The 23,282-nt window shown below is 47.5% G+C and overlaps 2 protein-coding genes across 2 annotated transcripts in view; both read right to left on the minus strand.

Annotated features, from left to right (window-relative positions):
- The window catches only part of stk17a (serine/threonine kinase 17a), a 94,795-nt gene extending 94,486 nt beyond the window's left edge, over positions 1 to 309 (minus strand). Inside the window, exon 1 of the mRNA XM_038797806.1 lies at positions 69 to 309. Within this exon, the coding sequence (XP_038653734.1) occupies positions 69 to 169 (101 nt within the window). The 5' untranslated portion in view covers positions 170 to 309. The remainder of the gene's footprint in view (positions 1 to 68) is intronic.
- Positions 310 to 11,663: 11,354 nt separating this feature from the next.
- LOC119966320 (E3 ubiquitin-protein ligase HECW1-like) overlaps positions 11,664 to 23,282 on the minus strand; it is a 664,661-nt gene continuing 653,042 nt past the window's right edge. Inside the window, 1 exon segment of the mRNA XM_038797802.1 lies at positions 11,664 to 12,359. Coding sequence (XP_038653730.1) covers positions 12,248 to 12,359 — 112 coding nt within the window. The 3' untranslated portion in view covers positions 11,664 to 12,247.

Consider the following 23,282-nt stretch of genomic DNA (forward strand, 5'->3'; position numbering starts at 1 on the left):
AACTCCCTCCTAGTATCTATTAGCCTCTCCTTGCCGTACCTCCACAGCCGTCTCTCTCTCTGTATTACCTGCCGAGCTCTTTGCCCACCAGCGTGTAGCAGTTGCTGAAGTTGTCGCTGCAGACTCTGGTCTGGATGTCGGACAGCAGTCCACTCCGCGGCTGTGTCATGGTGGATACAGGGGGCCCGGGACTTTGGCTCTCTGCTCCGGAGCGGCGGTCACGGTGCTGGAATACAGGCTGAGCTCCTTGCACTAGCCGCTCTCACTATCAAACTCCGGCACTACCGGCTCATTCACAACACCAGCCCCACCACACCGTCTCCATGGAGACAGCCAGCTGATTGACAACTGGGGGAGGGGAAATGCAGTTAAAAAGGCAATATCATTTTTAAAACAAGGCAACACAAGGGCAACTTACACGAAGGGCATTTCACTCAAGTTTTTTGTTCCTTTTATAGGTTTCACCAACCCCTTGGATATAATTCTTATTTTTATATTAATAAATTCCAAATTTGAAATGACCTGTTTAGAAGTGAAGGCATGAAAAGTATATTGAGGCACAGTGCTGGAGAAGGTGCAAATATATTTACAAGGATAACACCAGAACTGAGCTCAGACTGCTCAGGATCGCCTTAATAGGCTGGGGTTCGTTTGTCTCGAAAAAGGCAGGGGGAGGGGTGTTTGTGGGTCACTCTGTTACCATGGACAACAACATCCATCTCTCTGTGTGTTTGCAGCTTCCTCCTCATGTCTGATAGCCTCTTCCTGGCAGTGCTTTCACACTGTCCCTCTGTTCCAGGCTCGTTGCCCACAGATGTGTAGCAGTTGCTGAATTTGTCCATACAGATTGTCTGTCTGGATGTCTGACGGCTGTCCGCTACAACACATGAAGGGCCACACTGCACAGTGACTCAGTGCACAGAGAGATAAACCCAACAGCCACAGAATCATCAGTCTAACCTCAGTGGCGGGGAAACGTTTAGAGGCAATAATCTAGGGCAAAATTAATTGATAGTTTGGAAAATAGGGTCTGATTATTTAACCAGCATTGATTTATTAAAGGCAAATTGTGTTTATCTAACTTTATTGGGTTATTTGATAAATAAATGGAGCGGACTGAGGAAGATTGTACAATTGATGTTGTGTATGATGGATTCTCCTGTGTCTTCAATGGAAGTGTGTTCAACAAGGGGCCCGATTACTCACCATCCAGATTGCGGTCGTCTCATGTAAGGTCAAGCCAAATCGTGACTTGCAGATCCGATTGCAAATATGACACATGAAAAGTCACTGTCGGAGAGGTGGGTGAAGGCAATGACTTTTCACCATGCTCGCTTGTCCTGCAAGGACCTGACTCTGTTCTCCTTAAATGTTCAGATTGCTTGATGACAGAGATTTCTGTTTTCCCATGTCGTGTGATCCAGTTAGTAGGCCCTGAAATTGGCTTTCAGAATGTCTTTGTATCTGAGGTTGGGACATCCTCTGGTGTGTGTTCCCATGTTCAACTGGCTGGAGATTACGTTGTTTGATATGCGGGACTGCTCTGTGTGAACGACATGATCAAGTCAGTGAAGTTGAGCTTTGATTAACATGCTCTCGATACCAGGTATGTGATTTTTTGAAGAACTTTGGTGTTAGCGATTTTCTTCTGCCATTTGATGTTGCAGATAGATGTTAAGCAGCGAAGTTTGAATTCATCTAGTTGTTTAATGTGAGCCAGTAGGTTGTACAGCCACAAAGAAGTGATGTGAGAACTACTGCCTGGCAGATTTTAATCTTTGTTTTTAGACAAAGGCCATGCTTTCTCTAAAGTCTATGGATAGACCTACTGAGCTTGCTTTTGACAGGTGATGGGCAATTTCATCATCCAACCCGGTGTTGTTGAAGAGGATACTCCCAAGGTTTCATATCAAATTGTTCCTTATGTTATATATGTGGACTTTCAAAAGGCATTTGATGAAGTAACACAAAACATACTTGTTGGAAAAATTAAAGCTCATGCTGTCAAAACCTTTCATCCAGCACTCATCAAGACAGTACCTACTGAGTGTACCTGCACCACATGGACTGCAGCAGTTCAAGAAGGCAGCTCACCACCACCTTCTCAAGGGCACCAAATGCTGGCCTACCCAGCGAAGCCCACATCTCGAAAAATGAATTTTAAAAAAGGCACAAGAATGTCAAATTTCAGAGGGAGCAAGGATTTAGGAGAAAAGGGCATTGATTGGTGGGCAAGTTGATTCAGATTGACTGAGGCATTTCCATGAAGAATGCCCATGAAACTATTGTCCTCTCAAACTTTTGTTTCATTCAAAATAGGTGTAATGTCTGGACATGTTCTTTTATTCTGCAGAGGACAAATCCCTGCATAAGAATATTCTTAACTTCCAACAAGCGTAACTCAGACTTCATTCATTCATTTTTTTATGCATTCATGGAATGGAAGCCTTTTCGAAATGGCCAGTACATGTTGCCATCCCTAGTGGGCCTTCTAATGGCTTCCGATCTGCCAATGCTTCAAATTGATAACCACTTCCTAGTTGCACTGCTCCTTATCAGAAGTTATGAGTGCTTTGGATCTGAACTGCATTGCCTGCATGGCCGAAGCAAATGCATTGGGACTTAAGACAAATTGGATCAAGCTAGGGGAGTGAGACTACACTTGCGGAGAGCTGGCACAAATATGATGGGTTGAATGGTCTCCTTCTGTTTTGTATCTGTTCTATAACTATACTATCTAACCTCCTTCAGCACTAAAACTCCCATACAAGCTGAACCTATTAGTTCCTCTGACTCCACTGTTTCATAAACTCTCCTCATTCCTCCAACTAATGGTGGTTTTCAGTTGCCTAGGCTCCACACTTCAAAATTCTTTCTCTACACTTCTCAACTACTTCCATGTCCTTTTTAATGACCATGGGTGGAATTCTCTGAAAATGGGGCTATGTCCCCACGCCGGCAGGAAAACCGGCGCCAATGACTCCGACGTCAATGGCCCCCCAATGTGAGGAAGTCTCACCTTTCTAGAGGGCTAGGTTGCCGCCGAAGTCATTGGCGCCGCTCAAGCCTGCGCCGAAGTGCCGGTGCAGGTTCACACATGTGCGGAATGGCCGGCGTGATCTCGTGCATGCACGGAACGGCCGGCGCATTTCCGCACATGCGCAGGGTTCTCTTCTCTGCGCCAGCTTCCAGGCAATATGGCAGTGCCCTATAGGGGCCTGGCGCAGAGGAAAGAAGGCCTCCACGGAAACAGCCCGTCCGCAGGATCAGTAGGCCCCGATCGTGGGCCAGGCCAGCGTGGGGCCCCACCGGGGTTGGATCCCTCATGCCTCCCCAAGGACCACCTCCGCATACACACCTGCCAGGTCCCACCATGTGTGAGGTGAGTAATTCACGCCGGCGGGACTGGCCAAAACTGGGCGGCTGCTCGGCCCATCGGGGCCCGGAGAATCACCGCCTGAAAAACGGCGCTGGAGAATAGGGCATCTGGCGTGGCGGGATTCGTGCCTCCCCCCGGGGATTCTCCAGCCCAGGGTGGGGTCGGCGAATCCCAGCCCATATCTTTGACCATTTTTAGTTTTTAATTCTGTTGTCTTCCAAAAGAGACAGATAACGTTTATAAATAAATTTGAGCTTGCAGTGCATGATTGAAAGGATCACACAAGATTACAAGTTTTAAGACTTTTACTGTAACACGTTAACTGAAAACATGATGAAACACTATTTCATTGTATAACTTATTTTCTAAACTTCAGAAAACATCCACCATTTAACTTCTCCAATGACCAAGAATCCTCCACTGTAGCTATAATTTACTCTCTCCCTTAAGTGGATACTTCTTTCTCCAGGAACCAATTCAAAGCTATTCTCAGCTTCTTTTCGCCTTTTCAGCCAACTAACTAACTTTCACAGCGAGGGACAAATTGGAGATAATTTTCTCTAGCCAGAGCTAGGCAATTCTCCCGACTTTGTTTAAACATTTGTGAACTTTTGGTGTTTTCAATCCTAACAGCACCTTTCACCCGTAATAGAGACTTGTGGCCTCTATCTCGGATTTTACAGACTGACCATGTTGGCAAAGTTCAGTGATATTTTTCAGAAAACCTCGAGTCCGATTATACAATGACTCTTCCCCTCTCAAAGCCTTTCTCATGGCAATGTGAATCACAAGTGCCTTGTCTCCCAATAGAAATATAAATTAGGTGTGGACACCCAATTTTATTCTATCTTGGAATTAAATAGACAGTTTAAGGTATAACCATTTACAAAACATGACATTCCTAAGACCTTGCAGGTCTATCCACATCAGCACAGTTGATCTGGTCATTGTTTACAGGTGTAAATATCTTGAACCTCCTTCCCAGTAAATCAACCTTGGGTCCTCCTTTAACCTTTTTCTACCAAGTCACCCAAGTTTATTGTCGGACAGAATTTAGAGCAGGTCATATGACCCCCTTCATTTCTCCATTTTACCCTAAATTAAAGATGCAGCCCAAAACCATAATTACCTTATACATTTTGTATTTGTAAAAATCCTAATATCTCCTTTGGCTTTGCATTCATTTTTATCATAAACGCTTCCGTTGTTTTCCTATATTAAAGGAACTATGTAAATATAAGTAGTTACAGTTATTTTTTAACTCAGGGTTGACAAAATTCTAAGGTCCAGTGTAGCTTGTTCAACTTGGGTGTTTGGCCAGAGATGGAGGTGAAATTAGCAGCAGAAAAGTAGATTTTGTGCCAAAGCAATGACCTTCATTTTCCTGATGTTTAGCTGAGGAGGTTGTCACTCACCTAATACTTGATGTCAGCTAACAGGTCTAACCTCGTAAAAGTAGTATAAACGTTATGCAGCAGGTGAGGCAGCGTTTAGGGATAATAGACAAATAAACTTAATGTTTCAGATGGATGACCTTTCATCAGAACTAGTGGTCATATGATAATAAATTGGATGATTATGAAAAGTGATGGAACTATAAAGTTTGGGTTCAGTAAGGACTTCAACTGGTTTTATTATGGTTTCCTAACCATTCATAAGATTCCACTAGCATTTCCAACCTCCACATAGCAGGATAATTATTATTTAATTCTACAGCCTTGCAGAAGAACATAACTCATCAATCCCACTTGTTCCCCCAGTGAGTTTGAATATCTAATGAGGCTGGGAACCAGAAGTACAATTTTCTGCACAGTGAGTGAATTTAAAGTAAGGAACTTAGATTTTCTGTTTCTTCACCATTGATTTTCAATGGAAGTGGAGTGGGCAGGGGCAAATTTGTTTCACAGCTGTCAATTTCTCATCAGAAATCACAGGTGATGTACAATAAATGCCTTTGCTCAAACATGGGTGGGTGCATTGCAGTATGAAAATGACAGAAGTATGAACCAATCATTAGCTTCATTGCAAACCTGTTTTTCCTCTGCATTGTTTTTTGCATGCAAAGGTGGAATATAATCTTTAAAAGACCAAAACACCTCTGAAATTGATTGCTGTGCAATAGATTGCATGTAACTGGATATGTCTTGAAAGCATATATAAATGTATATTATAAATCTTTTAAAATCCAGCAAAACAGCACTATACTATGATACTGCAGATGCCTGAAGCCTGTCAGAGCAATCACCATCAAAATTATTCATATGACCCTACCTCTAGAAATTCGATTGGCATCAGGGGTACATTTTTCTGACAGGTAGGATTCTCACCTCCCCACACCAGATCCGGATTAGTATCCACATGATACGAACAAAACATGGCGAAAGCTTGGCTAAATTCGGCTGACATTGAGGACACATTACAAACCAATTACAAATACTGAGAATAAGATCATGGCGGATTTGTTTGTGTTGAGTTCCACATTCCCATTCGCCCCTTGATAACCTTCGATTCCTTTGCCCAACAAGAATCTATCTACCGCTGCCTTAAAAATACTCGCTTCCACTGACTTCTGAGGCAGAGAATTCCAATGTCACACAACCCTCTCAGAGAAAGCAACTCTCCTCATCTCTGTCCTATAAAGGTGACCCGTAATTTTAAAATAGTGCCCCCTAGTTCTGGACTCACCCGCAAGAGGAAACATCCTTTTCATGTCCACCTTGTCAAGACTATTCAGGATCTTATATACTTTAATCAAGTCACCCCTCACTCTTCTGAACTCCAGTGGAAACAAGCCCAGTCTGTCCAACCTATCCTCATAAGACAACCAGCTCATTCCAGGTATCAATCAAGAAACCCTCCTCTGAACTGCCTTGAATGCATTTACATCCTTTGAGCCGCTTCCAACGCAATAGTTTATATACATTGTAACTTATGCTTTTTTATCATGCAAATAATTACACCTGGATATCACAGCTTTTTTGCAGCATATACATAGAAACAGTTTTTCCAAATCCATTTTACCTTCACTGAAGAAATCCTTAAATTTGATCCTATTACGAAAAGTAGCATAGTTTGGGGAAAAATGAAAAAGTAATGACCTTTGTAACAGATGATGTTAATAAACTGCTCAAGTTGATGGTTACATATATTACAATTAATATTATTCCATTTGTTAAAAAAATTCTATTTCCAAGTTACAGTTATCAATTAAACTCTTTATTGGTTTGAAAGTGGAGAAAGGAACATAAATCCTGATATTGCGTGACTGGTAAAATCAATGCTGGGAATGCCTACAAGCTGAGCCCGGGCCAATCTGGCCCATAGTATTCTGAATTGTCTGTGTACAGTCTACTGAGGTCACCTCATCTGAATGAATAGTGTAAACTCTGCACAGCTTTGGCCTGCCTTGGAAAATAGTGTAATGTGAGTAAAATCTAGTTACAGCTCAATTTTAAAGAAATGCAAATGCCTGAACGTGAGTAGCAGCATAATGAGCCAAGTCTTTCAACTTATATAAAGCTTCAAAACGGATGTTAAGTGCTGGGCAAGAATGAAGTGAATGGAAGCATGACATAGCGTCTTTGGACAGGCAATGGAGCAGTGCCACACAAGATATCGGGCTGTAGTGCCTCCCGCTGACAGTGAATTTGGAGGTGAGGGGGTTTAATCAGGGTGTAAGCGGGTGTGGGTGTGGACCTTGCCACTTCCTGCCTCCACTCAATTCCGAGATGGGAAAGCTCACGGATGGCCTTCCCTCTCAGGGAATTGAGTCAGTTGGGCAATTAATACCAAATTAAGGGTCTCATCTGCTGCCGTGGATGGGGAAGTCACCATGTGGGAAGCCCAACAATCAAGGCCTTTGCAGGCTTCGAAGGGCACTCAGTTCCTGATTGAGGGACCAGGTAACAGCAAGGCGGGGGTCCATTCCATTTCTTCTAACTGCCCCCACTTCACCATCTAACGAACAACCCTCTCCCATGGCTTTCATCCCACCCTCATTCACCTGTTGCCTGAATTTGGATTGGATTGGATTGGATTTGTTTATTGTCACGTGTACCGAGGTACAGTGAAAAGTATTTTTCTGCAAGCAGCTCAACAGATCATTCAGTACATGGAAGAAAAGGGAATTAAACAATTCAAGAAAATACATGAGAATACATAATAGGGCAACATAAGATATGCAATGTAACTACATAAGCATTGGCATCGGTTGAAGCATACAGGGTGTAGTGTTAATGAGGTCAGTCAATTTTGTGGTGATCCTAGGCCTCTGGTGGGTGCATTGCCAGCAGATGCCACTGCTCCCAGTGGCATTGATGGACAATGAGAGTTTCCATCCTCTGATTGATTGACAGCTCTTCAGAGTGTAGGATTTCTGCCCCCAATGTCCTACATCCTGGAAAATGGCAACTGCTGGCCAGTCAGGAGCCTCACAGGCACTTGTAATTTTAGTGGGCCATCACCAATGAAGGCGATACAGGACTCCGATCATTTTGTCAGCTGGCAGGTGAGACCCATATCACCAACATTAAATGACCAACAAAGTATATGTGTGAGGTATATGCAGAAAATATTGTCCAGTCTGACACATTTTGGCACTGTTCCAAGAGGGTAGCTGTGCATCTTGTCTCATCAGTACATGGGTGTCCACATTCCTCAGCAACCAGGCACCTGGGAAACAATATCTGTCCTGACAGGGTAATATCTCCTTCCCAAACGGATAGTGATGCTCTGAGCAAATGATTAATATATGTGTGGGCGGGAGAGTGAGTGACCAAATTAGTCTAAGGAGCCTTGGAATGATCTGACATCATAAAACTTTGATGCCTATACCTATTTTCCCCTGCCTCAGAGTGAACCTAGCTTTGTGACACCCTCTCCTATGATGCAGATCACATTCTGTGATCTGTTCAGGTGTTCCTGGTAGGTTCTGTAAGAACATCAGATCCCTGCTGGGTCTGAGTCGGTTCCATCCTTGGCCGACTTTATTTGAACTCAACCATGATCAATCTCGCCCACCGCCTCCTTAGCTGGGCAGCTTATATTCATCGAGACTCGCGGGAATAATAATTGCTCCCACCCTATAAATTCCCTGCAGGTTATGACATCCCTCTCCCCCAAAGTCCGAAGACTCTTCTGTCGACTGTGGAGTGGGGAGGGCTTTGGATTCTCATTGCACTTGGCTGTGTCTCCTGCACGTGCGATGTTGGGTCTGACGGCGTTTATCTGAATAGCGCATGCCGCTTCCAATCGGAACATTATGGTGGATGCACTGTCTGAGGCTGCTGCACTGCTTGCTCCCCATTGGTGACCTCCGACACCTGAGTTTCCATGTCATAATCCCTATCTATGACTTTGCTCATTTCGGCATCTTAACTCACTTCGGGTAGCATATTAGCCTCTACGGGCATCGGATTTGGCTTAATTATTACTTTCCACTCCCAAGGCATTTTATGTAGAACTGGCTGTCTGGTTTGAACATGATTAAGGTGCTTACGCATGATTCGGCCTTGTGACTGCACTTGATAAGATACTGACCCAGACTGGCGGACAGTCTGGTCCAGAGTCACTGTTGTGACATCCAAGGACCACTCCCTCCTCGATACTGTATAACATTGTGTTGCCACCTCTGGTCAACCAGTTGCCCAGTACAAACTGAGGCATGGTGATGGAGAAGTCTGGAACATTGGTTATAAGGTATGGTTCAGTGAGTAGGACTATGTCAGGTTGTTGCTTGACTAGTCTGTGGGACTGCTCTCCCTAGGTGTTAAGGAGGAAGACTTTTCAGGGTTGATTGGCTTTGGTGTGTCTTTGTCATATTAGAGACCTAGATTGATGTTAAATTATTTTCTAGACCATTCCAAAGGGCAGTAACGAATCAACTGCATTGCTATGGGTCTGGAGTCACATATAGGCTAGACGAGGTAAAGAGAGAAGATTTCCTTCTCTAAAGAACAACAGTGAACCAGTTTGGTTTTAATGACATTCTAGTAGCCTCATGTTCATCACCACTGAGACTAGTTTTTTATTCCAGATTTACTTAATTGAGCCTAAATTCTGCTAGGTGCCTTAGTGGGATGTCTCTGAGCATTAGTCCAGGCCTTTGAATTACTAGTCCTGTAACATTGCCATTATGCAACTATTTCCTGTGCTTTTCCACAAATAAAAGTGGGATGGGATCTTTTACATTCACTTGGGGAGCTATGTTAATGTTTCATTCAAACAGCAGCACCTCTAAAAATGCAGCACTCCCTCAGTATCATCCAGAAACCAGCAGCTGGAATATGGGCAGCACAGTAGACAGTTTCTTCACAGCTCCAGAGTCCCAGGTTCGATTCCTGACTTGGGTCACTGTCTGTGCGGAGTCTTCATGTTATTCCTGTGTCTGCGTGCGTTTCCTCCGGGTGCTCAGGTTTCCTCCCACAGTCCAAAGATGTGCACGTCAGATGGATTGGCCATGATAAATTGTCCTCAGTGTCCAAAAAGGTTAGGTGGGGTTACTGGGTTACGGGGATGTGGTGGGCTTAAGTGGGGTTCTCTTTCCAAGGGCTGGTGCAGACCCGATGGACTGAATGGCCTCCTTCTGCACTGTAAATTGCGTCAAAGTGGCGCGCTGGGAATGACGCAGCCAGCGGCGCCGAAATGACGTCAGCCGCGCATGTCGTCTTCCCCTCCGCTGCCCCGCAAGACATGGCGGCTTGATCTTATGGGGCGGCGGAGGGAAAAGAGTGTGTCTTTTAGAGACGCCGGCCCGACTATCGGTGGGCACTGATCGCGGGCCAGACATCTGCTGAGCATGCCCGTGGTGCTCAAACCTCCCTCCGCCCCCCACAGGCCCCACACTCACCGGTCGCGCGCTGTTCATGCCGGCAGTGACCAGGTGTGGTTGGTGCCGGCGTGAACCGGTCGGGTTAGGCAGGCCGCTCGGCCCATTTGGGCCGGAGAATCGCCGGTGGCCGTGAGAAACGGCAAGCGGCGATTCTCCGAGCGGCCTGTCGCAAAACACGACACACCATTTCTGGGGGGGGGTGGGAGAATCGCGGGGTGTGCCAGGGCTGCTTGGCATGATTCGCCCGGCCCTCCCGCGATTCTCCCCCGGCGTGGGGTGCGGAGAATCGCACCCACTGTCTACGCCTCTCGTTATTTTGTAGACCTCTATCAGGTCTCCCCTCAGCCTCCGTCTTTCCAGTGAAAACAATCCTAGTTTATTCAACCTCTCCTCATAGCCAACACCCTCGAGACCAGGCAACATCCTGGTGAACCTTCTTTGCACTCTCTCCAAAGCTTCCACGTCCTTATGATAATGTGGTGACCAGAACTGCATGCAATACTCCAAATGCGGTCTGACCAAGGTTTTATATAACTCACAGATATTAAGCGCAGTCTAATAAGAAGCTTAATAAAGACTTACTCACATTTCTCATTGAACCTGTCAGGTGGGTGTAAAAAGTCCTTGGGTCTGCTAAAATCTGAGTAGAAATGCTCCTGGTCTGTCCTGGACAATATTTATCCCTCGACCAGCACCACCAGAAACGGATTATCTAGTCAGTTATCTAATTGCTATGAGTGGAAACTGATGTGTAAATTAGCTGCCACAACCTCCTCCAGTATAAATGTAAAAACAGCATCAATGGTTAACTGTGAAGACTTTTGGAGAATCCGAAGATCATGAAAACAAATCTTTCCCCTTTTGATCGACAAAAATGACTTCCATTGCAAATCTTTTCCTTCTGGACGCTGACAGAATAAAGGTTGTTAGCATGCACATACATCATATTAAACTGAAAAGCAATGCTAGAAAACTCATTTGCAAAATGTTATGATGAATTATAACACCTCAGGAAGGTTAAAATGTCATTCCATATTGCAAACTTGTCGTACCAAAACAATTGGCTCTGTTGGTGGTATAACAGCTTGTTTGAATTCAAATTAAGGCATTGCTTATATAAAACAATGGAAAAGGAGTAAAACAGTTCAAGTGCGCTCGTTACCCTGCTGGCTTCAATTCATTAGCTGGAAAATGTTCATGCCATGTTAAAACCACATCAGAAAATAATGATATACGTGAATGGTGTGACCAAAATATTAAACAAGTAGTTCTTTCACTGAAGTCAATAAATAGACTACCCCAGTTTTTGATATCATGTATTGTAGTTCTTAAAACGATACTTTCCTGCTGAAGTCTGCAGTGACCCACCATCACTGCTGACATTGATAATAACTGTTGCATAGGCAATTGATTAGGACAATCGGAGGAGGGGCTGCCTAACGAGAAGACCATAAATATTGTGGCATAACAAAGTAGTTTTATTGACATTCTTATACAGCAGCATGATTGTACAGGAAGTGCAGCCTGAGTATCATGTGACTTTCAAACCAGCCAATCAGCTAATTAATATGTACTTTTCTGAGAGTGAAATTCCATAAAATCTTCCACAGATCAAAGTTAGATCCTTTTTGTGATTCTGCAATTGAATTTGAATACAATCCATGGCTCTTACACATTGATTTGTGAAGATGTGCTAATGAGGTTACATTAGTTGCCTTTAACATTAAGTGGCCCTGCCAAGAAAAGAATGGCTTTAATTGCATGAGATTGTCTATAGTCCATTCATTTGGGGGAAATGTTTATTTACAAAAATTAAAAAAAATGAAACCAAGCAGGAAATAGTTACAATAGTTCAACATTAATGTTTTTTTTTCTTCCTTTCTCGGTTAATTCAGAAATCAGGAAGTACTGTCCATAATACTTTACATATGAGGCATCCTCTTTGTACATGCACATTTTGTGCTTCTCATGTTGTAAAGACAAGGTTGCCTGCTGTCCACTGCAGTAGTGCGATTCCTCATGAGAAGCAAGTGCTTCCTTCACTCAAGTCCAAAAGTGTTGGTTTCTTCCACTGCTGTGAGAAGCTTTTCATAAAGCATAGAATACGATGGATATGGGGGGAGGTCCAAGCGATTGAAACATGTGTGCGCCCTGGAACAGTGCAGAAGAGAAAACAGTATTAACAATACTAACATATTCTTACATGGGGATTAGTCAGTAGCACACTGTGGAGGTAATAAAAGTGGCCTAGTATTGTCTTACTGTTGTTTCACTGGCATAACATTGATGGTGTATAAAACAGTGTTAACCCATTCGGCTGAGAAGTGCTAACCTATTTGGCTGAGAAAACTAAGGTGTGGGAACTAACTGTGCAAACAGCCAGGTTAATCTATCTCAGCCAAGAATACATAATGAGGCTTGGGTGAGAGCCCAGACATCCATTAGATTATTAAAACAGCTGAGCCAAAGGGAAAACATTGTTTGATTGGAAGTTCTAGCTCTCTGATCTCTGCTGTGAATTTGACAGTGTTTATTTACAAGAAATAAAGAGATTGCAAGTGCTTGCAGTTTCTGCTTTCAATACTGTAATGAAGGCCCTGCCTTCTCAACCTTTCCCCTTGCCTGAGGTGTGATGATCCTTAGGTTAAATCACCATTAGCTCTCCCCCTCAAAGGGAAATGCAGCCTATGGTAATCTGAGACGATGGCGACTTTATCTTATCTTTACTGTATAGGGTCTGGATGATTGATATTTTTATTGCCCTGTAGTGAAAATTAGTTCTTTTTAAGAAAGTAGAAAGTTGTCAACAAATTACTTTCTTAAAAAGCTTTTTTATGCATCCACTTTCCACTGTAGGATTCATTGGTTCTAGAAAGTATATAGTAGATGAATGGACATAGAAGTACCTTGGTATGGCATAGGGAGGCATGGGGTGGGGGGTCTCTGGAGGGTGGTTAGGGAGACATGGGGGGCTCTAGAAGGTGGTGAGGGGAAATAGCTCGGCATGGGCATGAGGGCCATAGGGCGTGGGTGGGAGAATACATTTGGCATGAGGATATGACAAGCACCCTTTGAACCTCCCTTTCAAAAGGTCCCCTCATGATAAATGGAAGGAGGAGCTGGGTAAATGGAAGGAGGAGTTGGGCAAATGGGAGGAGGCGCTGGGTGAATGAGAGGAGGAGCTGCAACCCATACTAGAGGAGGGGATGTGGAGTAAGTCCCTCCGCAGGGTGAATGCTACATCATCCTGTGCGGAGCTAAGTCTGATACAGCTCAAGATAGTGGTTACGGTGCACCTCACCAAGGCCAGCGAGTTATTTCTATGAGGGGGTTGAGGATAGATGTGAGTGCTGTTTGAGAGGGCCTGCGAACCACAGGCACATGTTCTAGTCCTGTCCTAAGCTTGTGGGTTTCTGGGTCTCTTTTTTTAGCACCATCTCGGCAATCCTGAATATTGAGCTGGAGCCCTGTCCTTTAGTGGTTATATTTGGGGTATCAGACCTGCCGGAGCTGTGGACAGGTGCGGGGTAGATGCCCTGGCATTCGCCTCGCTGGTTGCTCAGAGGCGAATATTCCTGAGTTGGAGATTGGCGACGCCACCTAGTGCCTCAGCGTGGCTATGTGATTTAATGGAGTTTTTGCACCTCGAGAAGGTCAAATATACCGTGAAGGGGTCAATTGAAGGGTTCTACCATAGACGGTTGTTACGTTCTGGTGCTTGGCCAATAGGAATTATGCACAATAGAACGTCTAGTTCTTGACTAGTTAAAATGTTTTATTATAAAATAAATGCGTGGTTCAGATAACTATGAGAAATATATTGCAAACGAATTATGATAAATTATCCAAGAGCTACTGCCAGGATGACTATCCAGGGATGGCGGGACTGTCATACAAGGAGAGATTGACTTGGTTAGGATTGTTCTCGCTGGAGTTCAGAAGAATGAGGGGGGATCTCAGAGAGACTTATAAAATTCTAACAGGACTAGACAGGGTAGTTGCAGGGAAGATGTTACCAATGATGGGTATGTCCAGAACCAGGGGTCACAGTCTGAGGATTCAGGGTAAACCATTTTGGACAGAGATGATGAGGCATTTCTTCATCCAAAGAGTGCTGAGCCTGTGGAATTCATTACCACAGGAAGTAGTTGATGCTAAAACATTGAATATTCAAGAGGCGGCTAGATATAGCACTTGGCGTGAATGGGATCAAAGGCTATGGGGAGAAAGCAGGATTAGGTTATTGAGTTGGATGATCAGCCAAGATCGTGATGAATGGTGGAGCAGGCTCGAAGGGCCTAAAGGCCTCCTCCTGCTCCTATCTTCTATGTATGTATCTATGTATCCACTAACACGGCTATCTCTAGAGTCCTCGAGGTACATAATCATGTGGTAGTTTTACACTGCCACCTACTGGTTGGAGGTCATTGACATTACTATTTACATGATTGCTTATGCATATCATCACAATACCAACTGTTCATATTGTACTTTAAGGAGTTTACTGTTGTTGTTTGTCATTTTTGTACTTTTTGTATTCTTTGCACATAAAATGATGAAGTTTAATAAAAATATTTTAAAAAACATGTCTACTCATGCACCTCTGAGGTGCGAATCACTGCTCTTTTACAAGCTGGCCCAACTGCATGAAAATTGCGGTGGACTAGGACATGCCTATACCCACAGTGGAGCCAGCCAGGTCGAGAATTTAGGGTATAGCTCATGACCAAAACCAGCCCACATCCTTAAAAGTAACTCTTGAAAATCAGAAATGCCGGGAATGGGGTCAGGAATACCAAAATCAGTTTCCCGTCCCCGAATTCTACGCACCTCCGAGAGTGAAAATCTATCCTCAGGAATTGAGTTGTTAGAGAAATGAAAAGCTGGAGAGACCCCATCTAAATGATGCAATCAGTGCTCCATTTATCTTTTCAACATTAGACCAGTTAAATAGTTTTGACTGTGTAAGCATCTAAAGCACATCTCCAAACATCTGTTTGACCATACTAATGTAGGTTTTCTTACCTACTGAAATGTATTTTTTGCAAACTGAAACCAAAAAAGTCCCAGACATACACGATGTTATCAGCAATGGAACCGGATGGCCACAACCATTTCTATGAGATCCCCCTTCATTCTTCTGAACTCCAGCGAGAACAATCTCCCCATAGCCTTTGATCCCATTCTCCCCAAGTGCTATGGGCGGAATTCTCCGCTCCCGGGAAAAATCGGGAGGGCCGTCGTGAACTCGGCCAAGTTTCACGACGGCCTCGGAGGCTGCTCCTCGCCCCCTATTCTCCCCTCCCGGCGGGACAAGGAGCGGCGCTCCGTAACTCTCGGCCGCCGGACGGCGCCCCGAGAGTGACGCAACGGCGGCGCCTATGTGACGTCAGCCGCGCATGCCCAAGTCTCTCGATTGTCTAATAATAATAATAATATTTATTGTCACAAGTAGGCTAACATCAACACTGCAATTAAGTTATTGTGAAAAGCCCCTAGTCGCCCCTTTCCAGCACCTGTTCAGGTACACAGAGGGAGAATTCAGAATGTCCAATTCACCTAACAAGCACATCTTTCGGGACTTGTGAGAGGAAACCGGAGCACCGGAGCAGACATGGGGAGAACATGTAGACTCTGCACAGGCAATGACCCAAGCTGGGAATCGAACCTGTGACCTAGGCACTGTGAAGCAACACTGTGCTACAGTATAGTGCCGCCCAATTTCTTCTCATCTGTTTTAATCTGTCACCCGTTATCCTAAAACTATGACCTCTTGTTCTAGATTGCCCCACAAGAGAAAGCATCCGCTCTATAACTATTTGTCAATACCTTTTATCATCTTACATACCTCAGTTAGATCTCCTCCCATTTTTCTAAACTTGAGAATATCGGCTTAAACTGCTCAATCTCTTTTCATAAGACAAACTGCATATTTGGATGTACCTCCTCTGAGCTGCTTCTAATCCTTCCTCAAATAAGGGGAACAAAACTGTACACAGTATTCCAGGTGCAGTCTCACCAATGCCTTCTACAGTTGCAACAACACTTCCCTATTTTTATGCTGCTGGGAGCTTCCCTCTGGGAAAATCGATAGGAGGCGGGAACATGTTGCTGAGCCAGTTCGATGTGAAACTTTCCTCAGCCCTGCCTCCAAAGGGCAGCACGGTGGCCTAGTGGTTAGCACAACCGCCTCACGGCGCTGAGGTCCCAGGTTTGATCCCGGCTCTGGGTCACTGTCCGTGTGGAGTTTGCACATTCTCCCCGTGTCTGCGTGGGTTTCGCCCCCACAACCCAAAAATGTGCACATTAGGTGGATTGGCCACGCTAAATTGCCCCTTAATTGGAAAAAATAATTGGGTAATCTAAATTTTTAAAAAAAAAGCCCTGATTCCAAAGCTGCTTTCGCGGATCCGGGAAAATTCTGTCCATAGACCAGATTTTTTTCCTCCAGGTTAACAGGAGGAAAATGGGCGAGGGAAGCCTCTGATGACAGGCCCTTCACTGGACAAGGGGTTTTTATGTCACTGTGTTCTTGCCCTTTCACTTTCAAATGAGTCAATTCCTTCACCTTCCGTTCAGATGCTGGAGGCAAAAAGGCAAACCTTTCGGGATCTTTCTACTTGCTGACTGTTAGTTCCATTGTCAAAGGTGAAAGGAAATTGGTAACATTTTGTCAAGATCTTTTACACATAAATACCACACAGAGCATGATTATTTTCTTACATGAAGGTTAGACCTAGCTCTAAATTAAAACAAAATCAAATTACTGGACTATGAAACAAAAACAGAAGATACGGGACAATCTCAGCAGGTCTGACAGCACCTGTGGAGAGAGAAGGGAGCTAATCTTTCGAGTCCGAATGACTCTTTGTCAAAGCTGATCTAAAATGGTTGGTTTGAATGCCCAACTACCACATTATAATTTTACTTACAACCCTGTAGTTTTAGTATTGCCGGCTGGGCTTTAGCAACTCTGGGTATCTTCCTTAGGCTTCACCTCATTCCTTTGCTTCAAGGTGGAGGATTACAAAATCAGATATGCCCACAGCAGGGATTTCAGGCTCAACAGGCACCACAGGGAACCTCTAACCACATGTCCTCTGGTACCCATTCCTCACGGTCTGCAAATCCAGGCACAAATGCTTCACTATGACACACCCACCGCTGCAATGCTCAAGAGGGATGCACTTGCCCAACTGTCAGACAGCTGTGGGCACAGATCATAAGTGAGCTGACTAACATCTTCACTGCCAAATAAGCCCTGGCATCATGATCCCATTTTAGCAATATACGCAATCCAATTGCTTTCTGACATTGAATTCGCTTCCACAACTGTCAAAGCTTTGATTTGGTGATCATCCGACTATTACTTTGCGTAGGCATCCTGCCACCTTGTTCCAGATGGCACTGGATGACACTGCACATGCCTCATCAGTGGAAAAATGTTCTCCCTGGCAACAAATGTGACAGCTTTCTTAGTTGAACATCGCTGCAATGTCTACTATTGTATGCCGTACCATGAGCCTCCACCTTCCCCATGGTGGAAGGAGGCTCCATTTATTCATCATTTGAAGGGCAGCTTTGGGGCACTGAGGCATTACTTCTTTGTCTTTGGTTATGGGCTGTTTTCTCTTCCAAGAAACGTAGGGGAAGTGTAGGTCCTCTGTGCACAATCATGTGGATTGCAACTCTAGTTTCGAAATGGAGGTGAGGTGGTACTAACTACCAAGGCCTGCTTCTGTGGTCTAAAAGGCTGGGCCCTCCTTTGCTAGGTTATAATTAATAATGGGCGTGATTTAACGGAAATGAAAGAGAGTCCCGTGTCGCGCGCGTTCAGCTGTGTGTTTCCTGGCCCCGGCAGGAAGGGATAGGAGTGCCAACAGGCCTCCTGGTCCTCCCAACACCAAAACGCATCTATAAGGGGATCATCGTGCCTCCCACATTCACCTCATTAGGCCGCCTCTTTCATTTCCTCCGGGTCCCTTTCGGCGTCACTAATGGGGTCTCGGTGTTCCAACGAGCAATGGACCGAATGGTGGACCAGGACGGGCTGTGGGCCACGTTTCCGTACTTGGACAATGTCACCATCTGCGGCTATGACCAGCAGGACCACGCCGCCAATATCCACCGTTTTCTCCATACGGCACAGAAACTGAATCTCACGTACAACAAGGAGAAATGCGTTTTCCGTACAACCAGACTAGCCATCCTCGGCTATGTTGTGGAAAACGGAGTCCTGGGCCCAGACCCAGACCGTATGCGCCCCCTCTTAGAGCTCCCCCTCCCCCATTGCCCCAAGGCCCTCAAACGGTGCTTGGGCTTCTTCTCCTACTACGCCCAGTGGGTCCCTCAATATGCGGACAAAGCCCGCCCACTCTTTAGGGCCACACGATTTCCCCTGTCAGCCGAGGCACGCCAGGCCTTCGACAAAATTTTGGCGCATGTCCCGTGGGATAGGGCATCCGGAGGCTCGGTGAGCTTCCCGGGTCGATATTTAATATCGTAATTGTAGGTGGAGAGTTCGATCCTCCACCTCAGAATTTTGTCGTTTTTAATTTTGCCCCTTTGCGAGTTGTCGAACATAAAGGCAACCGATCTTTGGTCGGTGATGAGGGTGAACCTCCTACCTGCGAGGTAGTGCCTCCAGTAACGGATAGCCTCCACAATGGTTGTGCTTCTTTCTCGACTGAGGAGTGTCGGAGTTCTGAAGCGGAGAGGGTACGGGAGAAAAATGCGACTGGTCTCCCTGCCTGATTTAACGTGGCTGCAAGAGCTACCTCTGAGGCGTCGCTCTCTACCTGAAATGGAGTGGAATCATCCACTGCCCGCATGACCGTTTTGGCGATGTCCTCCTTGATGCCGTCGAAGGCACCCAGAAACCTGAGGGTGGAAGCTGCTTTGCGATGCATGGGTGTGTGTGGCTCATTTGTGATGTGGGCGGGGAGTTGGCCAGCTGCGGGACTTCACTGTCGGACCACCTGCTCAAAAAGATGCCCCATTGCAGGAATCCCTCATATTCCTTGTCATGAATAAATTTGCGTGCCGAGGGATACTGAATTGCTGGGAGCGTAAATCAGTAGAAATCCTCTGACGGGAGAACATGCGGTGGGATTCTCCGTCCCTGAGACTAAGGACTGGATTCTCCAATTTGAGGCTATGCTCAGAGGAAGTGCCTAGTTTTACGATGGAAAAATCGGCGAGGCCCCAGCACTGACCAACCCTCCGACCGGTGAGAGGCTAGCAGCGGCGCCACGTTTATTTTACGAAATAAACGGCTGTAGAATTGCCAGGTCTGTGGCCACGCATGCGCACAGCGATGACCTACAGTGGTCGCAGGGTACAACATGGCGTCAGTCGCCTGCAGACCCGACCTGCCAGATAGTGTCCTTCTGGACACCCCCTCGCTACCCCTGGACCACCCCTCACCAGACTCCCGAGCCCTCGCCGAAGCCCCCCCCCAGCCAGTGACACGGCTCGTCCCCCCCCCCACCTCCTGTGGCGGCGCTGGAACACAATCAATTCCAGTGAGAAATGGTGCGAGGTTCGACAATTTCACAATTGACACTCAGGAGGCTGCCAAGCTGCAGCTACATATACACACTTCATTCCCCACACACACCATCCCAGCCAACAAGATGGCAGTGAGGAGAGCAGCTCCACGCTTCACTGATGCCCAGCTGGAGTCCCTCCTGGAAGCAGTGGAGGAGAGGAGTGTGACCCTGAACCCTGGCCCAGGAAGGAGGCTGCCAGCTGCCGCATTTCGCCTGAGCGCAGGTAGCAGAGGCGGTCAGTGCTGTCAACAACACCATCCGGAACGGCCTGCGGTGCAGAAAGAATTTGCACAACCTCCTCAGGGCGACCAGGGTGAGTAGGCAGCACTGTGCTCCCGGCATTAAACCCTGTCCCGCTCACCCGCAACCCGATCCCCCACCCCAAAAGCGGAGAATGCCTGATCCTCCACCCTGCCCACATTCCGGCACCCATACCATTCACCATAGCCGGGTGCCCTGGCCACTGATGCCACCAGCTACCTACCCCCAGGGGTGCATGGGCGCCGGACTGTTTAACACTGTCTTTTTCTGTTTGCCCCGGCAGGAGAAGGCCGCCATAACCGCCAGGAGCGGGAGAAAACTGGAGGGGGACCGCCGGACCTGCGGTCCCACACCGTCTCTGAGCAGAGGGCCCTGGACATGGTCGGTGGCTCAGAGGAAAGGGAAGTTGCCGGGGTGGAGATCGGCCGCGGGTGAGGAAGTGAGACCCCGCTGAGTTGCAGTTCCCAATGCCATGTGTGTCAATACCCCCCCAACAACACCCCCACACCACCCTCACTCCCAACCTAACCCCATCACCCCACCTCCACACCACCCTCAACCTTACCCTCACACTACCCTCACCCCCACATCACACCCACCCGCACCCCCACCCTCAGCCCCACACCAACCTCACCACCCCCACTCCACCCCACCCACAGTCTAATCATGCGTCTTGTGTCTTGTAGGACCTGCTGGTGATGGGGTGGGACAATCTGGTGTCCCCTAGCCAGAGCTACAGTGACAGCCTGAGCCCCGCCCATGTGCCGAGCAGTGATGACGGCAGCAGCATGGACAGCAGCCCTCCACGAGAACCGAGACACCCAATAGGGTCAAGTTCAGAGATGACACCGATTTCCTGTCACAGCTATCCCCAACACCCTCCACCATCCCAGAGACACTCACCTCGGTTGGGCACTTCAGTGAAGAGGCTCCTGGGACATCCTCTGGTACTCACCACACAGCTGCTCCGATACATCAGGTGGAGTGAGGAACTCCCGAGGATTAACCCCAGCGATTAACTGCTATCCAGACGGGTTTCTGGAATGGACAGTGCCATCTATAGTGGAGATGCAGTCACACAGACAGGGGCTGCAGGAGGGGTTGTTGACGAGCATTCGGCATCTGCAAGTGCAGTTGGACACGTCTAGGACCATGTGCCGGCCGTGTGTGCCACCCAGGCCAACACTGCACTGGTGATGTCCGCAGTGGAGGCATTGGGACGATGGTTGTGACTATGCATCAGCCTGGACATTCTGTGCAGGTGCAGGCCAAGGCCCAGGACAGGGTTGCCGCCTCACAGGCAGCCATCTGAAAGAACCACTTGGAAATTGCAGTGGTGCTCCTGAGCGTGGTCCAGTCACAGCAGACTATGGCTGGGAACGTTGGCGGCATTGCCCGGGCGCTGGTCGATGTGCCGCAGACACAGAGGGAGGTGGCCCAGTCCCAGAGGGAGATGGCGCAGCCACTGGCTGTTGTGACACAGGCACAGAAGGTGGTGGCACAGTCAATGGGTGATGTGGCACAGTCCCAGGCGGTGATGGTCCACTCCCTGTGCTCAATGGCCACGAGTAAGCAGACCCTGGTCGAGACCAGAGCGGGCCTGCAGGACTCGCAGCGTCATATGGCTGGGAGCCTCAAGGGATAGCTCCACTTACACACCCGTCCCATGGAGTAGCCCTGGGCCATCAGGCACCCAAGGTAGGAAGAAGTGATGGGGCCTGTGCCGGTGACTCCAGCAGGGGAGGTGTCGGAACACCGCAGCACCTTGGACTCCCCCCGTCCTGTCACTGGCACCTGGTGGGCAGTGGGCAAAACAGGTCAGTGCCATGCTACCTGGGCACCAAGCAACAGCCAGGCCCATCCAGGCCCGGTCACACCAGAAGACGCCCGCCAATGGGGACCCAGATCGCAGGGCGGGAAGCACAGCAGGCCGCCTCCACTCCTGATGTACCGTCTGGGATCCACCTAGACGTAATGATAGGGCCCGTAAGGCCAGAAAGTTAGGCACCAGTTAAGTTGGCACGGGTGCAGGGCACAGTTTCGTTATGGAGCTAGGGCACGTATCTGCGTATATTTGTGTACACGGTGGCCCTGGTCTGCACTGCATACCATGCCCCGCATGTTTCCTTCCCCACCCTCCTCCCCCATCCCCACACCCACCCCAGCCATTCCCTTAGCACCCTGCTCACCATTACCCTGGCCCCGTCAGTGCCCGACACTGCAGCGGCTCAGGCTCTGGCGCCCAACCCTGTCGCCTGGGGCTCAGTTGGCTGGTGCTTCCCATGTCAGCATTTAGCTCCACATGCCCCTTCCAGTGTCCCCCTACAGGGGCTACTGTGAACTTTGCCCTTGGGTGGGCCATGCGTGTCTCCTTGATGGGTGGAGGGTGAAGTATGGGGTGGTGGGGTGGAGGGTGGGAGCTTGACTGGTGAGGAGGAGGGTTGGGGGGAGGAGTGGGTGGTGGTGGGTGGAGGATGGAGTATGGGGGTGGTAGGTGTGGGGTGGATAGTGTGGGGTGGAGTGGTGGGGTGCCCATATGGCCGGCATCACTCTGCACAACCAGGGGCCACATGGGTGGTCAATGGGGTCGCAGTAAGATGGCTGCCTTGCAGGCTGAGGCAATGGCGGTCCGTGCTGCAGCTCTCCACTCCCGTGTGGGGCCACTTCGACCCCACGGCCCAACCCCCGGGCAACCCCAGTTGCCACCCCTTGGCCGGGTGAGCACCCCCCCCCCCCCCCCCCCCCCCCCAGCCAGCCCTGAAAAATCAAGTGGGGGCTGGTGTGTCTGGTGACCTGAGGGCATTTTGCCACTCTGTGGCACATGGAGTGCCCTCTTGGTAGCAGCAGCCCCCCCTCCCCTCCCCCCCACCGAGTAGCCAATGCTCCCCCATAAAATGCTGGTCTGAGTGTGTATCAGGCTCCAGAGGTGTTTGTGCATCTGCCTTTTTTCCCCTCTGACTAAATTCCTTTCTCTCTTCCAAATCCATAAGTTATGTGTATTTCAAATGGAATGTCCGCGCTGAGCAAATTGGGCATTGGTAAGGAAGCAGCTGCTGTCAGCTGCAGTTCTATTGGAAAACACGTCTTTCAGAATGGACGGTAGTGCAAAACCATCTTGAACAAACATCACCCTGAAGAAATGAAAAGCATTCATGGTTCCAAAAGATATCTCAACTGTCAAACTTTTGGGAATGCCATTTCTCAAGTGCAGAGAAGAGGTGAGAAACAATTATTTTATGGATGTAAGCACCGAATATCCACA

Source organism: Scyliorhinus canicula, chromosome 5 (assembly GCF_902713615.1).
Source record: "Scyliorhinus canicula chromosome 5, sScyCan1.1, whole genome shotgun sequence".
In the NCBI taxonomy this organism is placed as follows: domain Eukaryota; kingdom Metazoa; phylum Chordata; class Chondrichthyes; order Carcharhiniformes; family Scyliorhinidae; genus Scyliorhinus; species Scyliorhinus canicula.